We start from the raw sequence: 18,010 nt of genomic DNA on the forward strand, positions 1-18,010 counted from the left end.
CGTCCACGTTTATCTGTCAAGTGAGTCCCACTTCTGCCAGAAGAGCTTCTAACAAATCCATTTGACCTTATGAGTCAGTGTAGGGTATATTGAGGAAAATTGGAAAGGATTTTATTAAAATCTGTCATTTACATTATGTCATTGTCCTCAATCAAGTTAAACTATACAGATATTTCATTTCCCACCCTAAACAGAGCACATTTACAGCCTTAAGTGGTTTAATGTCAGTCACTGTAAATCAATGTCAAAAATATTCCATCATGTGTTTGAAAAAAATATCAGGCCGCATTGATTTGAAAAATACTAAAACAGTTTTACATTTTAATATATTTTAAATGGGATCCTGAAGACTGGTGTTATGAATGCTGAAAAATTAGCTTTTCCATCAAATAAATAAATTGCATTTTAGAATATATTAAAACAGTTATTTTAAATTGTAATAATATTTCACAATATGACTGTTTTACCGCAGCTTTAGTCATATAAATTCAGTCTTGATGAGAATAATGGTGATGTTCTTTGAAAAGCAATAAAAAATCTGGTCGTATCAGTCATATTATATCAATATCGTTTCATATCAATTGTGTCTATCACTTACTCATACTATTTTTTTCCACCTAATACAGCATTAGAACTGTTTTAAACTCAGCAGTTACCAGAGGTTCTAGTTGCTATACAATATTTAGTTTAAGTCCTTATTAAATATACAATTTTGCCTCAGAAACGTTTTCCCTCCGCGTGCATGAATGTTATATGATTGTCCCATGCACACCACCTTCAGTCGTTGAGAAATGACACATTCCAAAACTAGGGGTCACTGTTGTGCTTCAATGGCACTTTTAATAAAACAGACATTTTATCTTCACAACAGCAATGTCTGGACATAAAGAGGAAGAGAAAATTGGGTCAGGGCTCTGTGTGCTGGCAGGCTGGTTGTTCTTGTTTGAGTTTGGAGTAGTTTAGAAGCAGACCAGGAAGGGCTATTGGACACAGTGTAGGGAAGACAAGGCAAGCGCTAGCAGTTCTCTCATATATGACGGATGACGTTCAAAACAGCAAAAAGAGCCCTGACCGCTCTTTTCAACCTTCCTGCACTCTCCTTTATTTACAGATAAAATTAATACATTCATTTATTTCACAAAGTAACAAAGCTAATCGATAATTTTTTAGGAGTGATCTCTTTTTCATCCATCCAAAAAGTTCACATATCACATATCAGCATTCAAAATTCTTTCCTCTTTATGTTTTTCTCTCTTTTTTTTTTACAGTTCTTGACTCGTCTCTAAGAACCTCCTATTCCCGTGTTTGCTTAAATCCCATAAAACAATATGTATAACTATTTAACAAGAGCATTAATCTCTAACTATACCATCACAAAACCATATCCTCCACCCTCCCACACCGCCCGCTTATCACCCCCTCCCAAAAATTTGTATTCTGATGAAAAAGATAAAAAAGGTGTGGGGGGGGGGGGGGCATGACCTGACTCCAAGTGTCTCACAAATCCATTTCTTGCATCCTCCCCCATTCTAAAAGTGCATGCCTATATTCAGCTATCGAAAAAAAAATGCCTGTACAGAAAAAAACCCCTTTCTAAACCATTCGCCAAATGTGGCGAGCGTAGACACCGATCAGCATATTGGCAACGATAATCTTCTTTCTTCTTTTGGCAAATACTCAGGTGGTTTTTGAAGGTCTAAAAGATGTAGTGGAACAATTAAAGTGGGTCTCTGAGGCAGCAGCTGGTAATGGAGCAGTTTTGGGGAGACTGCCATTAAAGTCAGAGGTGACGGGGGCTGGGATGACCATTGTGATAGAGCTTCTGCTTGATGTGCACCATGTTTCCGCTGGAATCCTCCAGCTGCCGGAGCTGTGTGCGTCTACGGAGGTCCCGGAGGTTGCAGAACTGTGGCAGCCACGACCAGGAAGGGGTATCTGTGAACAGCACAGAGAAAAATGCATTAGCATCTGTCAAACAGCGGAGTTTCACACATCGCTTATGACTAAGCTAATGAGTTGAGTTAAGAAAAGGAAAAAATGTACAGCTTACAATGAACCAGCATGTCTATACAATGTGTTAATGGAAACAGTGTGTGGGTCCAGATGTGGAGATGGGGGTAGAGGTGTAGCGAAGCAACAGTGATTTCCTCAGACTGCCCCGCCCCTCACAGCTAGCTCTGTTGGAAGTGTGTCAGTGTGTGTGTGTGAGGGAGGCGACGGGGGAGCGGGGGGTTATTTATAGCGTTCCATGGGTATGCCATCCACTAGGACTGTCGTGAAGGGTATAAAGAGGAAGACGGTGAATAAGGGTTTTTTAAGCCTTAAAGCTGAATGAAAAGAAATGGAGTGAGGAAGAGTTCAGTGAAGAGCTATTTAAGAGATATTAAAGGGATTCAGTAATAGAGAATTCTTTTGTTTAAACTAAAGAAAGATGGACTGCATTTATATAGCGCTTTCAACAGACCACATGGCCATCCATATATAAAAAGTAAATTTTTGATTAGAAATATGCATTGCTAAGAACTATTACTATTTTATTATAATAATGTTTTATTTATTCTTTTGCAAACTCAGATTCCACATATTCAAATAGCTGTATCTAGTCCAAATATTGTCCTATCCGTACAAACCATACATCAGTGGAAGGCTTATTTATTCAGCTTTCAGATTAATTATAAATCTTAAACTTGACCCTTATGACTTATAACTGGTTTTGTGTTCCAGGGTCTCTCACACACACACATTTTTTAAAATTATATATATATATATATATATATATATATATATATATATAATTTTATTACTACTGTTCTTTTAATTTTAGGTGCTTATTTTTTATATTTTCTTATTGCTTATTTTTACTGTATTTTCATTGAATGTAACTGTTTAATTTCTTTGAAGGCTGTTATGTGTTGGTTTGGGATAAACTGAAACTGTTAAAAAAGGATTGTAACAAATAACTACATTTATTCTTAAAAATATGGATATACATATTCATAATAAAGTATATTAAGGTATTAATATATAAAACATTTTATCATTACAATGTAAATCAGTTAATGGATATATTATTCCTGAACTGAGCAGAAAATAATTATTAAAATGTAAAACAAAATAATATAGTGTATAAAATATTGCATTATTAAAACTATATTATAAGATTATTAAAATGTCAACTATATATAATATAAAATATATAAAAGCTTAATTATTAGATAATTATAAATTATTACAGCATATAAATCAGTTATTAGATATCACTCCTGAGCTAAACAAAAGAGTGCAGCAAACAGTCAAAGCAATGAAATTTAATTCTTAAATAGGAAATCATAGCTACAATTTAAGGTATGTGTCTTAGTGCAGTGTATATGTATATGTATTGTGTTGTATGTTTGTGCGTGTAACTGCATGCTTACACGTCTCGCCAACTTGCCTTCTCTATCCAGCTGCTCTTTGTCTATTTTTAGCGCTCACACAGTGCAAGGGTGCAAGTCTCTCTGTGTGTGTGTGTGTGCTGGTGGGGGTGGGGGTGAGGGCATGACAGCATCTCCCTCCTGTCTTCCTTTCCATCAACCTCACCTTCACTCCCTATCCTGGTGAGACTAAATGAGGCTGACCTGCCATCAACGTCACAATTTCACAGCTGTGATGTGCTTTACTAGAGGGGCATCCCCAGTATTTTTTCACTAGGTCATATCGTATGGAAATACCTTTTTTGTTTTGGATATAAAAAATAAAAAATAAGGTTGTAATTTCCCTGAGTACTACTCTGAATCTAGATGTGAACTGAACTGAATATATTTTAAATTCAGTGGTTGAATTAAAGGGACAGTTCATCCAAAAATAAAATTGATGTCATAGTTTGATGTCATTCCAAACCAATAAGATTATGGCTAATCTTCTAAACTTAATTTTTTTGAATCAAATCCCTCCATGAAGATAGGTAACCAAAACTTAGAAGATCCAAAAAGACCATCAAGAAATTGTAAAATGAATCCATATGAAAGCGATATGATTGCTTTATATTATGAACATTTAAATTAGGCATTTCCAATATTAACATGTATACACAGAGCTTTATTGTTTACCACATGTGATCTACGCATTTGTGTTGAACATTGTTTAGATGTATGTAAAAGCCTTAATTAAATCTGTTCATCATATAAAGTGATCATTTCACAAGACTTGGATTAAAATGCTAAATTTATATAGATTGATTTTACTATGCCTTTGTGACCTTTTTGGATTTTCTAAGATATTAAAATATCTTATAATGGGCTTTTTAAAGATTAACTAAAGTCTTTACTAGTAGACGATGACAGAATTTTCTCTTTTTTTAGTTTAAAGGGATCATATGATGTGATTTAAATATTTCCTTTCTCTTTGGAGTGCTACAAGCTCTTGGTGCATAAAGAAGATCTGTGAAGTTGCAAAGACTAAAGTCTCAAATCCATAGAGATATTCTATATAAAATTAAGACTTGTCCACGCCCCCCTAAAACTGCTCATTTAAACAAGCCCCTACATGTCTGCATCACAATGTGGGAAGATTTGCATAATGCCACCCAAATGTTCACGCAAAGAAAGAAGGCGTAACTTTTATTCTCGCTGTTGCTGGTGGCGCCATGTTGGAGACACTCTTGTGTTTCGTTGTGAAAGCGAAGCTACTTTGTTTGACCTTCCAAAACCATAAACCGCATAAACACAATGCATTACACCAAATAATGTTCTTTTTAGCAATGTCATATGACCCTTTTAAAGGCCTGTTCCCACCAAGGACGAAAACTATAAAGATTACGATAAAGATATAGTTGTAAAAAACACAGCACAACACAGCTATAACGATAAAGTTGGAATCACATCCAGAACTGTTTTTTCCAGTTGATAAATGATACAAACATTGGCAGCCAATCAGAACCCATCCTGCTGTAACAAGCTCAAGAATTTAAAGCAATAGATGAGCATGTGCTTAAAATGAACAAACAATATAGTTCGCTGGTGTGGACACTAATATCATTATCTTTATAGTTATCGTTCTTGGATGAATGGGGCTTAACTATCCCTTCAGTATATTATATATTACACAATGATCCGGAATACTTGATTCTGACTGGTCAGTAACTACATTCCACACTTTGATATTTCCCAATTTTCTCCATATTTTCAACTCTGTAAATCAGTCTACTCCTCCAGAACTAAAAGTGAATTTCAATTCTCTCATATCACACCACAGACTCGCTCCTTCTAATTTAACTCAAACTCCTTTGCATTTCAGAAATTGATTGTAACGAAAATAACCTAATTTATTTTAATTTTAATATTTTGTTACATTGTTCGTCTTTTTGCTTTTGTACATTGTAACGGAACACATTTCAAATTCTATGCCCACATATTTATTTATTTGGTGAGTATTGTGGTGTAATGCTCAGGCATCCCCCGACACGGAGTGTATAATTTCGAAATAGTTATTGGCCACATAATAACAACCTACTTTTTCAAAATTCTGTTCTTCCAAGCAGTTCTTTTATCTGCCACTCTCCTTGACCTATAATAACCATCAAAAGTTCATGTGAGGAACAAAATAATCAAATTCAAACTAAAAGTGTTCCCTTTTAAGGCACTATTTACATATTCCGCCACAGCATATGTACCTCTTTGCTCTCGAAGGACCATGGACAACTGTTATAAACAACTGCTGTGTTGCCTGCGATTCAATTACACTGAGTGAAAGCCTAATGTTAATTTCTGCAGCCACAGTCTTCATCTTAATACATTCATTACAGGGTGATAATAACAGGGCATAAGGGGAATGCTGACAGCTGATGAAAATGAATGAATATAGGTGTGTAAATGTTTGGGGAAAGAAAATTGAATTTTGGGAGTGTTTGGAAAAAAATATGTTTATTAACATAAAACCAATACAGTGGGACACATTTCAAAGATGGTTTTATAAATGTATGAGGATTTAATCCTATACAAACCAGGTATATATATCTAACATTTTGTGAGATTAGCTGATCTGTCACTGTATATTGTAATCACCATTGATATAATAAGTAAAAGTACAATAATTTCAGTATTTTATTCTTTAGGACACAGCTAACATCAATGTAAAAAAAGATGAGTACGTAAAAAAACTGGAGTACGTTTTACAAGAATATACTTTTTTTTTAGCCTTTTACTTTAAAATTTAATGTTTAATTCAATGTATTTCTTTGTAAATAATCGAGAAACATACTTGCAATTCTTTTTAATTTTGACCATTTTTTTTCAGTGTACTTTAAATTAACTACACAAGTGTTCATATTGTCACTAACATTTAAGGCACTTTTTTTCACAGTAAAGTGTTGGACATCAATTCTTCAAAAAAAAAAAAAAAGAATTTTTTTAGTATACCTGAATACATCCATCTAAATCCTGCACAGAAAACATTGCATTTATTTAGCAAGGAAACACCACTCAACGACGTTTAACCACAAAATGATCACGCGAAAACAAAAATACTGCAAACAAACATACAAATGGCATTACCTCTGTTCATAACATTAAATAAATTGTCACATGAAGGAAGACTTGATTTTGATGCATTAAAAAATAAAAGGATAAACACTCGCTTACTCTATATAAGCTATAATTAAATTTTCTGTAACCACATTGGTCTGCATATTGTTCCTACAAGCATATCCTTTGTCTTTTACATGTATCCACATATATGCTTTCCATATACTCTTGGTTACAATGTTCTTCCCACTCACCATAATAGCGACTGGCTCTCCAGGCCCTCACAGCACAGTGCAAAGCTCCATCCAGCCACAACAACAGCCAGCTGATACAGAAGCCCAGCAACAGCCCCAGCATGAGGTCCATCTCCTGTTTGGTCACACTGTCACTCACAAAGTAATTCTCAGACGAGTCCACGAGCGAATGGTCTCCATCATATGGAATTACGTAGTGAACATGATGCCTAGGGCAGAGAGGGGAGAACTTTGTTTAGAGGCTTACATTCAGCAACAAAAACAGATAGATGGGAACATTAAATATAAAATGATAAACAAATAAAGAGATAGACAATGAGAACATACAATATTATGTCAATTACACAAACACTTGCTTTAATAATGCTCTCAGCAGGGTGGGAAAGCCAGCATTTCTATACTGATACTATTTGGATCCAACTGAGCTCTGTCAAGCTGGGCTTGTTTTCTTGGAACATTTAAATAAATTGAACATATGCTTTGGCACACAGCTGTTACAAATAATGCCATATTATTATTATTATTATTATTATTATTTTTGCACTATGTTGTTTATGGAGGTCTATAGGGGGGAAACACTCTTATATTTCAACAGAACTATATGCAAAAGTGTCTTTGATAAGGGTTAAAAGACGTTTTGCATTTGCAACTCTTCATCTGGTTTTATGCAAAAATGACATGATACCTAATTTCTTTAAGTGTAGTACTGTTTCATGCAAAGAAAATGTAGTTATGGTGAGTTTTTATACAACTTATTTGCAACCTTGATCCTTAGCAACATTACTCCTCAAAAGTAAATTGGATGTATATGGAAGTTTTGTTTTTCTATTAAAAAATGTAAATAAATTTATCTATAAATTGTTTTTTTGTTTCATTTATGAAAAAAATAATTCACATGAGAGTTTTATGTCTTCCTTTTGCAAATATCAGGTCACTGAGCAAATTTTCACTGACCATGACCCATTTATAATGCTCTTGGCCCTGAAATGTGACACAAAATATACTCTATGTTTGGAAAGAAATGTGGCATACATGAAATCATTAAGTTATTAACAGCTCTTCACCAACAATAAAGTGTTAAAACATGCATTTCTAAATGAGAACAATTATGACATGACCTAATTTACTAGCCTGGGATGTTCCTACATCAAAAACTTGTACTCAACAGATGTAGCTTGAACATAAACTCTTTTGAAAATGATCAAGTCAAGCTTAAGTAGATAAAAGACAAGTAATGATGTGAAAATACAAATAAGATTATTAGAACATTTTTCCCAAACCTTTTTGTACTACACCAAACAGCATCACAAAACTGCAGTTACTACCATATGCATTAACTCAACGCAGTCCTTATATATTAAAATCACATTTTATTTCAGTAATATCAACGTGATTTTGTGGTCAACTCACGCACCCTAAAGAACAAAATATCTGGCTGTGCTTGGAGAAAAAAAATCACACCTTGATACGCAGAAAGATAAGAAAAAAAACTAGCAGAGAAATCGAGGAGAATTCTCCTACTGAAACACCGTCGCAAAGCAACAGTAGTATTGAAGAACCATTAGAATTACGCCCAAATTATGACATAAACCCCGCGAATACACATATGAGGCCTTTAATGTGACAATCTCCGATCGGATAAATGAGATGAAATGGACAGTGTTTCTGGTGCTGGAGAATAGCTCAGGCCTATCTGTTAGTAACAGATGGGGAAACCTGTCAATTTCTGTCTCTTGTGCTAGAATTCAATCCATTATTAACGCTTGGGTTTTTTTACCTTCCACAGTTGCAATGACAGACGCGGTCTTCCCCTCGTAAATGCGGTAAGATGTAGTTGTGAAAGCGGTCCAGGAGTGCGTTCATGTCCATTAAACACGCTATCGCCTGCAAAGAACCATTCGAGTCAGCCGGGACATGACAAGCAGTATTGGAACACAGCAACCGCTACATGACCTGGTACTGTGACCACTGCAGGGGAAAATACACATTACATTCCCACATCAGCCAGTAATAGACACAAGTACGGTTGTGTTGTCTTAATGAGATTTCTAAATGGACTTTCAGCAGTCCACACTCTCGTTAACCCCCGATTTCACTTTGAAAATGACACAATTATGCCCAATTGTGAAGTGCTTAGGGAGGCGAAGGGTCTTACCATGACAACTGAAGCACCGAGGATCATAAAAATCATGGTGGTTGTGATCATATGCATCAAAACTTCCGAACTCGCCTTTCCTTTTCCCCAGTCTGTTCAACGAATCCGGTTAAACTAAAAACATGCCGTCCCGGGAGAAGACGCTCATGGATGCGCCCTCGCCGCTACACCTGCCTCAGCCCTGAACCCGCCAGATTGGGAAGCGTTCTTAAGGCGCATAGGGTTAGGATGAGCAGATCTCGCTATCCCAACGTATGATGAGCCTACACGCGCATTCACACGGTCTTCACCCACATCCAGCGATACGTTCCCCAGTGCTGCAGTTGAATCCGCCTCAGACGTGCGGTTGGGAGGGAGCTCGTCTGATTACTGATGCCTCTCCTCCTTCGCGTTCCGACGCCGCTGGAAACGTCTTGCGACAGCGAGCGATGCCAGAATCAGCTAACGTCAGTTCTCTGATATATCTGTCTAGGAGTTGACATCTAGTAGACCTTAGATTCGTCGTCGAGGCTTTATTTGTAGAAATGTGTGGTCGGCTTTACATATCTGCTGTGTTCGCTAGCTAACCTATGTGGCAAGCTGGTTTGACATTTATTCCTAAATATGGAACTAGTGCTTAATATTGTGAAATATTATTAAACTTTAAAATAACTGCTTTCTTTTTAATATATTTAAAATGCAATTAATTTAGCTAAATTTTCTGCAGCCATTAATCAAGTCTTCAGTGTCACATGATCCTTCAGAAATCATTCTAATAAGCTAATTTGCTGTTCAAAAATATTTATTGTTATTATCAATGCTGAAAACAGTTGTTCTGCTTTATATTTATGGAAATTATAATCTATGTTTATATGAAGAGTTCATGTGCAAAAGCGTGCCGTCTGAAATTTTCTTCTAAAATGGGCATTTTCCCCAGGCTCCTATGTTAATGTTCAGTTATTTTGCTTTAATAGCAATGAAAAAAACCTATTCTTTGATATTAATGTGAAATAACTAAACATACACAAGCTGATAAAAATGTTTTAAATTTCAAACGGCACTTTGGCATTCTGCATCTGAACTCTTCATATAGACTATTTATTTATAGCAATATATTTATGGCTATAATATATTTATAAATATTAAATATATTTATTTTAAGTTTAACTGGAAAAAAACTGTTACCAATAAAATTGTAATAAATACATACTAGTGTCTCACTAGTATCTGGTCAGCTATTTATACTGATATACTGTTTAGTTGCATGCAGCTATAAATGATAATAATAGTAAAAATTACTTAAACTGGAACAAGCACCAGCAACAACTGGAGTTAAGATAAGAAACATGAATAGCTGATTTCAGAATTTGGGGTGCAAATCAGAAAACAGAAAGATACTAGTTTTAAGGAAGAATGTTAAAATGGCTTGCCACAAATTGTAGGTTTTTGTTGATAAAGTATGCTTCTTTAAACCAGCGTACGATCAGATCAGACTTTCTTAATATCCATTTGGGTTTATAAGCAGAATCTGCAATCACAGTGTTATACACCGCTATTTGATCCACGGCAGCCAGGAGTGTTTTATGCCCATCTCCAGCCGGTGCGTGAGCGTATGTGCGCGTGAGAGGGGTGGGGGAGAGACAGAAATGGGGTTTGGATGGGGAGCGGTAGAAGAGACTTGACCAATTCACTTTTCCCTTAAAAACACGGCTGATCTTTTTCAATTACAGGATTGCACTACATTATATAGGACAGCCATCCCCCAAGGAGCTTGTAATTTTCCCCAACCCATCCTCACGCCCCCTCACGCGCTCTGCAGTTCAGATTGCGCAATTTAGTTTAGCCCATACGATTCTTCAGCTTCTGTATCCCACCTAATGTTCCCGATGACTGGCACGTTAACTAACGCATGTGAAAGGACCTTGACCGAAAATACAAAGCACCGACTGACTTGGCAGGAATTCAAGTCTTAACTCAATTTCCTACTTGATGCACTTCAGTTTCTTTCCAGAGTGCGCAGTAATGCAGAATGATAACTAAAATGTGAGCAACTCCATTCTGTTGTACAACAACATGCTGAGACAAGTGAAAATGCATCATTAGTGACTTTTCAACTAGCTCTTCATGCATTAAATGAGGCTATTTACGTTTTAACTATTATACACTAATTCATTAAAGCTAATATACTGATGGCACATCTTTATTTGTGAAGGTCACCAAGAACATGCCACAATGTCCCCCACATTCAGCAGCAACGCATTTCAGCATCCTGGAGAGCAGCACAGTAAAGATTTACTGCTGACCACCATCAAACTCTCTCTCTCTCTCTCTCTCTCTCTCTCTGCAAGCTGACACACTGAAATGGAGAGAGAAATTAGTTTTCTGAAAATCAGAAAATGCTCCAATTTATACGAGAATGTTTAGATTACTTTGAATATTGTTTTGCAACTGCTTTTCATTCCAACCTATATATATAGATAGATAGATAGATAGATAGATACTAATACTAATATATATATATAATAAAAATAAGAAATTAAAATGTTTTAATGTTTAAAAATCTAAAATGTGAAATATGTATTTTGTTTAATAAGATTAATAATAATAATAATAATAATAATTATTATTATTATTACTATAAATAACCAATGTAGACGTTTTAACAATTTAATTATTAAAATGTATTATATATTATATTATCAACTATTATAAATATTTGTAATTAATTTAGTTTGTTTTCCCAGTTACTTACAAAGATAAATAACATGACACACAAAATAATACACTTGATGTTACAGCTTTTCTTAGTGGAAAAACTTTTGTCTTATCATTTGCCCAATCTCCATGAGATAAAAAGCATGCTATTATAATATAAATATTGTTATAATTATTTCAAGTATATATATATATATATATATATATATATATATATATATATATATATATATATATATATATATATATTCAGACAAAAGTTACATGAGCACATATCTTAATATAAAAATTTTATTTTAATGTTTTGTTTTATTTTAGTTTTTTTTTTACTGATAAATCTTCACTGATGAAATGTTAATCAAATGTAGACCTACATCAAAATAAGCTGTCTATTAAGATTCTGCAAAAACACATACAAATAAAAATTACTTTGGTAATTAAAAATATATATAATGATTGTATAATTCCCCAAATATTAATGTGAAATGATTTTTAATTTGGTTTAAGGAGTCTTTTATTCATGACGTTTTATTTTGCACTAGTATGTTACTTGTGGTTCTACGGTCGCTTGCTTCACGCTGCGGCTTACCCTTCGACGTCATTTCCGCTGCAGTTTACAGCGTTGTTGTTAGTAAAAGTAGGTTGTGTACATAACAGAAACAATAATTGTACAACTTATATTAATTACTGAATGAAATGTCATGCAAGCGTTATTTATATCGCAGGTTACAGGAACGCCCTGTTAAAGTGAGCGATAAAGGAAACCGTCGTTTTAAAAGGACCGAAATGCATCTTAACGACAATAACAACTAGCAAACTTTACCGGTGTTGTTACATGGCAACTGTCAAAGCGGACAGCCGGCTGTTTATTGCACCTTCAGTCACAAATTCAAACTCACAACCCACCAAACAGGTATAGACGCATATAAATTTAATTATTAATTCAAATTAAATAATTGTAATTCTCTTATATGCGTCATTTACATTTTTGACTTTTTTTTCGACTCCGTGCATTAAAGAGATTTAATATTTATGTCTTTCAGAATGATCAAGAGTTTGCCCAAAGATGTTCAAGCACAGCTGCGCTCTGGCGTTACTATTTTCTCATTGCAGCAATGTGTAGAGGAGCTCATTTTGAACAGCATCGATGCTGGAGCAACATGTGTGGCTGTCAAAATAGACATCGAGGCCTGCAAGCTGCAGGTGATCGACAATGGCACGGGAATTTGCAAGGAAGACATGGAAAGAGTGGGTCTACGATATAACACAAGCAAATGCAGCTCGCTGGAGGATCTGGAAAATCTCCGCTTCTATGGATTCAGAGGGGAAGCGATTTCCAGTATAGTCTCTCTTGCAGAAATGGTCGAAATATCTTCTAGGACTAAGCTTTCAGTGAAAACGTATGTTAAAACTTTTAATGAAACAAATGCACTGGATGTTGTTGAAGCTGAAGCCGTTCGTCCTTCCACAGGGACGACCGTGTCTGTTTACAATCTCTTCCACAACATGCCAGTTCGAAGAAAAAGAATGGACACTGTTTTAGAAACCGAACGCATTCGTCAAAGAGTGGAATCCATATCTCTGATCCACCCTTCTGTGTCATTTACAGTGAAAAAAGAAAATTCAGCCCACATGATGGTACAACTCTCTAAAACAAGCAGTACCTATTACAGGTTTGTGCAGATTCATGGCTTGAGTCGAGCTCAAAAGCTTGGAGAGGTCAATTATGTCCATAAGCAGTTCGAAATGACCGGTCACATTGGCCGTGAGGGTCATTACAATAACAGCTTGCAGTTCTTATTTGTAAATGGGAGGCTTCTTCTGAAGACACGCATTCATAAAACACTCAACTGCCTTTTGAAGAGAGCAAGCAGTGCTGCCAGACAAAACAACAGCCCGACTGCATATCCGTTAACATCGAGTCCCAAACAAAGGGGCGGATGTGATCTCCATGGCATCTATGTGTTGAATATCAAATGTCATTACTCAGAGTATGACATATGCCTCGAACCAGCCAAGTCTTTGATAGAGTTCAAAGACTGGGATAATGTGCTCATCTGCATTGAAGAAGGTGTCAAAGCATTCCTTACTAAAGAAAACCTGGTGACAGAGTTTTCCATGAATGGCAGTGACGGTCCTTCAAGTAGTCCAGTGAGGAATGCAAAGACTCCTGTGGCAATACAAAATCTCAGTTTTGAGGAAACACGTGAAGAGAGTGACGCATTGTCTGAGAAGAAGGATTGTGCAAGTACTGCGGACGTCTCTGGTGGTGTTCAGATGTTGGAGAAGGTGTCAACAAACACTGAAACCTTCTCCAGTGAAGAATCAGAGGCAGGAAAAGTGCTTCAGGCTGAATTGTCTTTGCAGCCCATGTTTGCAGATGCTACAGAAATGAATGACACCTGCAAAGAAGATGAAAGTGCAGTTTGTTCAAATATAAGCCATTACGATTTGCCAGTTAACAACGTGACAGGAAGCAAAAACCAAAAGATTTCAATTATAGATGGAAAAGATGCAGAAGATACTTTGAAAAAATTCTGCTTCCCAAATTCAATTTCTCCAAAAAAGAGGAAGTTGCCGTTAAATGACACTGAAGAAGACAAACATGGTTTTTATGGTACCAACTCAAAGACTTCCAGAGCTGTGCCATGTCGTAAATTAGCTCTGTCTTTTGAAACGGGATCTCTTGACAAGTTCAAAAGGTTGTTTGGGAAGGGTGCTGAGAAAAAACAAAGAAGTACGGAAAAAACAAACCTTTTAAATTCAGTTTCTTCTCGAAAATCCAATGACCGCTTTGAAGGAACTACTTGGTGTTTAGAAGATTTAGACAAGCCCTTATTGAGGAACCCATCAGGTGTTCATTTTCTGTATAGTTCTGAATGTTCTGCTGAATCTTCATCATGGAACAAGCCAGACAAACTGTCATTGGCTGCCAAATGTTCCTATTTAAAACAAGACAAAAGGCCATCCAGCAAGATCAGCAGAAGTACAGACATTCTTACTACAGGAAATTCGTCTTTCCCAGTTGTGGAAGACTCAAACTTTCAAGAAGGGTCCCGTGAATTAGAAAAAAGCCTCTTAGAAGATGTTTTATTTGGATCCACTGGAACGGTTGATTCAGTTGTCCATGAAACTCCAATCTTCACTCTAAATGAGCCGGAAACAACATCCTCCATTTTAGAAGACTCACACTTCTCCAACAAGAATGTAACTTCCTTTGTAGGATGTGTGAACTGTGTTGATGAAGCCATCGTAACCTCTCAGCATGATCCTCAGTCCAGCAACACAGGAAATGAAGGTCAGGCTACAAATCAATGTGTTGAAACAATCCCAATGTCCAGCAGCTGGCTGGCTCATTATGACAGTTGGTTAGGAAGGCTGGTTTACATCAACCAAGTTACAGGGCTCAGCAAATACAACTCTCCTCCTGTGGAGGAGTCTCAAGTGCCATGTACCACAGATGTCACTAACATGGCGGTCAGTGTTATTTCAAGAACAGGTGGGAGAAATTCAGTGAGCCATTTTTGGATCACTAATGTAGAGATATTTATATTATAATCAGCTTCTCTTTGCACATAGGATTTGAGTACAGGTGTTATCCATTTCACACAGACATTGTACTTCCCTTTCTGCCCAAGCCCAGAGCAGAAAAAGCCCTTAACTCAGAGATAGACAGCAGAGGTACAGCTCTAGACTGACATCAGGAATGAAATCAGCTTTTTAGTGCACATTAAGTAATTGTTTTTCTTCTTTCTCTTTTAAGAGGATGCCCAAGGTCCCGATTCACTATCGACTTTATTCTCAGAATGGAGTAACCCAGTGTTCATACGGCCTCCAGAGGTAAAAAAGACTACTAATTTAATCAATTAAATCATTTAAAGAGGTTTAATTAATTTAACCTTATTGAATACTGATTTTAATTAATGTAAGGCAGTTTGTTAAAAAGATTCAAATGAATTTGGCTCACATATTCTATTAATTATTCTGCAAAGGTTGCTGTGGATGTAACCAGCGGTCAAGCTGAAGGTCTTGCTGTAAAAATCCACAATATTCTTTACCCCTACCGGTTTACCAAGAATATGATCCACACAATGAGAGTATGTAGTTTTACTCCTCTGCTCTTTTTGTGCTTTGAGGAACTGGCAAAGGCTAGACAACTAAAATAGCAATGTCACAAAACACAGCCTTTTTTCTTATGTGGTGAAAATAAACCTAAGATTGTGATGTTGTATTTTTACTTCAGGTCATCAATCAAGTGGACAAGAAGTTCCTTGCTTGCTTGATAAACACAACAGAGCAGGAAGTCCCTGAAAGCAGTACAAATGAAGGTGCCGCAGGCTGAAAATCATTATGTTGAACGGTGTGATGACGTCCTAAACATTTGTCATTGCTTCCACCTGCAGGAAATCTTCTAGTGTTGGTTGATCAGCATGCTGCCCATGAAAGAGTTCGGCTGGAGGGGTTAGTGACAGGTAAATGCTAATGATATAAGGGTTAAACAGTAACTCTCAAATGTTTTGGAATAGTATGATTTGTGGAAGTAAGAAATAATACTTTCACTGCAAAGTTTCATAAATGAAATAAAAGAAACAGTAATGACATTTATTTATAATGATTTCGATTTCAAATAAATGCAGTCCTTTAAAAAAAAATGTATCAAGGTTTTCACAGAAATATGAATCTGCACAAATGTTTTCAACATTGATAATAAACAAAAATTGTTTTTGATCAGCAAATCCACATATTAGATTGATTTCTGAATGAACATGTGACATCGAAGACTGGAGTAATGATGCTGAAAATTCACACAGGAATAAAATGCATTTTAACATATATAAAAAAACATAACATTGTAATATTTTATAGTATTATTATTATTATTCAAAGAATGCATAAGATACAAAATAAATCCCATGTAAAAGCATTAAAAAGGCTAATACACTTCAAGAAGTAAGCATTCAGTGTATTTTTCCCACACTGCTTGTTGTTTGATGTAGACTCCTATGAGGATGACCCAGACACACCTGCAAAAAAAAGGCTGTGTTCTTCAAGTGTAATCCCACCCTTAGAGATTAACGTAACCGAGGAGGAATTGAGACTTCTGAGGTCAGTGCAGCTGTTTGAGTCGACATTCCTGTTTCCACCGCCATCTTCTCTCTGAAATGTACACGTGTGTTCAATTAGTCCTGCAACTTTGCCGAACAGTGCCATAAATCTCTCTTTTGTTCTTGAAGGTCTTGTCAGGCCTTCCTGAGGGGTCTCGCTTTAGATGTAAGTTTCCCAAAGAGTGAGTCACTGAATGTGTTTCTGGAGAGACTTCCCACATGTTTCATAGAGAAAGAAAGCACAGAGCTCCGCCGTGGAAGACGGTCGGTGATTAAAACCATTGCAGAGGTCAGACTTGGATTTAATGTTTTATTTAAATTTTTTATAATTAATTTTAACACAGTTTAGACTCTAATTGTCTGTTATTTTTTCTTATTTTGTAGGACTATCTGCGCGAACACATTGAGGTGAACCAGCATATCCACACATGATTTGTATCTAATCTGTGAACAGAATACTACAAATAGTCTGATTTTGGAGCTTGAAGGATACATTTCTGACCAGTTTTGAATTATTTTGACTCATGTTTGCAGCTTCTCCGCTCAACAGGAAGAGTGAGAGGAATGCTGCCTCTGACAGTTCATAATGTGCTCGCCTCACAAGCTTGTCATGGTTGGTATTATAAATCCACCATTGGTTTTCAGTTGAAACACATTCTATTTAGGAACTGTTACAAGAAATGTCTCATTTTAAAACATATGTAGGGATATAGAGTTAGTATTTATTAATAAATATTCAAATTGTATAATGCCTAATATTATTTATTTTAACAGGAGCAATTAAGTTCAATGACATTCTGAGTAAAGAGGAGTGCTGTAGTCTGGTGAGCTCGCTCTCTTCTTGTCAGCTTCCCTTCCAGTGTGCTCACGGAAGACCTTCAATCGTCCCTTTGGTTGATCTTTACCACCTGGAAGAGCCACAGGTATGTTTTGACTAATCTGGCGCAAATCTGATTCAGTAAGTGCACTTTGTTGTCGATTATAAACAGGTTTTGAATATCATAAAGCATATAAGGATAAGCCATAGCACATTTTATATATCTTGAATTTTTTTTCATGTATTTTTAAATGTTTTTCTTTGATAGTTTAATTTTTAATCTCCACAGGATCTTCCCAAACCAAATCTGAGGAAATTGAGAAGAATGTACAAGTCATGGCTGCTCTATGGAAAAGATCAATCTGTTGCACAAAATAAAACATGAATTTACAAGCACTTTACGCTTTTGGCATTAAATGATTTAATTTAAAAGAAATGGTCTGCTTCTGTTAATTGCTGGGCGGCTTTTATTATGTTTCACCCTT

The 18,010-nt window shown here is 35.9% G+C and overlaps 2 protein-coding genes across 4 annotated transcripts; one reads left to right on the plus strand and one right to left on the minus strand.

Moving 5' to 3' along the window:
* Positions 1 to 1,465: 1,465 nt before the first annotated feature.
* tmem240a (transmembrane protein 240a) lies at positions 1,466 to 9,464 on the minus strand. 2 transcript variants are annotated; one of them, XM_059527040.1, is made up of 4 exons: positions 8,910 to 9,464; positions 8,532 to 8,722; positions 6,755 to 6,963; positions 1,466 to 1,935 (listed from the first exon to the last, which is right to left on the minus strand). In XM_059527040.1, exons 2-4 carry the CDS (start codon positions 8,621 to 8,623, stop codon positions 1,781 to 1,783), a joined length of 456 nt encoding a protein of 151 aa, XP_059383023.1. In that variant the 5' UTR covers positions 8,624 to 8,722; positions 8,910 to 9,464; the 3' UTR covers positions 1,466 to 1,780. The 2 variants fall into 2 exon arrangements, with proteins under 2 accessions (XP_059383023.1, XP_059383022.1); XM_059527039.1 differs by having other exon boundaries at positions 1,468 to 1,935; positions 8,532 to 8,638.
* A 2,722-nt stretch (positions 9,465 to 12,186) lies between these two features.
* Positions 12,187 to 17,961, plus strand: mlh3 (mutL homolog 3 (E. coli)). 2 transcript variants are annotated; one of them, XM_059527853.1, is made up of 14 exons: positions 12,187 to 12,240; positions 12,329 to 12,516; positions 12,647 to 15,102; positions 15,183 to 15,284; positions 15,367 to 15,443; positions 15,596 to 15,700; positions 15,847 to 15,931; positions 16,007 to 16,075; positions 16,601 to 16,709; positions 16,838 to 16,997; positions 17,093 to 17,116; positions 17,243 to 17,321; positions 17,483 to 17,631; positions 17,815 to 17,961. In XM_059527853.1, exons 3-14 carry the CDS (start codon positions 12,648 to 12,650, stop codon positions 17,908 to 17,910), a joined length of 3,510 nt encoding a protein of 1,169 aa, XP_059383836.1. In that variant the 5' UTR covers positions 12,187 to 12,240; positions 12,329 to 12,516; position 12,647; the 3' UTR covers positions 17,911 to 17,961. The 2 variants fall into 2 exon arrangements, with proteins under 2 accessions (XP_059383836.1, XP_059383838.1); XM_059527855.1 differs by lacking the exons at positions 12,187 to 12,240; positions 15,183 to 15,284 and having other exon boundaries at positions 12,248 to 12,516; positions 12,647 to 14,901.
* The last annotated feature ends 49 nt before the right edge of the window (positions 17,962 to 18,010 follow it).

This window comes from Carassius carassius, chromosome 37 (genome assembly GCF_963082965.1).
Source record: "Carassius carassius chromosome 37, fCarCar2.1, whole genome shotgun sequence".
NCBI lineage: Eukaryota > Metazoa > Chordata > Actinopteri > Cypriniformes > Cyprinidae > Carassius > Carassius carassius.

What these genes read in the sequence shown, in the direction of transcription:
- tmem240a (XM_059527039.1), bottom strand. Translation starts at nt 8,966, where the DNA reads ATGCATATGATCACAACCACCATGATTTTTATGATCCTCGGTGCTTCA. An exon ending in TGTCATTGCAACTGTGGAAG is followed by an intron (nt 6,964 to 8,531) that starts GTAAAAAAACCC and finishes TCTCTGCCCTAG; the next exon opens with GCATCATGTTCACTACGTAA. An exon ending in GAGAGCCAGTCGCTATTATG is followed by an intron (nt 1,936 to 6,754) that starts GTGAGTGGGAAG and finishes TGCTGTTCACAG; the next exon opens with ATACCCCTTCCTGGTCGTGG.
- mlh3 (XM_059527853.1), top strand. Translation starts at nt 12,648, where the DNA reads ATGATCAAGAGTTTGCCCAAAGATGTTCAAGCACAGCTGCGCTCTGGC. An exon ending in ATATGATCCACACAATGAGA is followed by an intron (nt 15,701 to 15,846) that starts GTATGTAGTTTT and finishes TTTTTACTTCAG; the next exon opens with GTCATCAATCAAGTGGACAA. An exon ending in ATCTGCGCGAACACATTGAG is followed by an intron (nt 17,117 to 17,242) that starts GTGAACCAGCAT and finishes TCATGTTTGCAG; the next exon opens with CTTCTCCGCTCAACAGGAAG.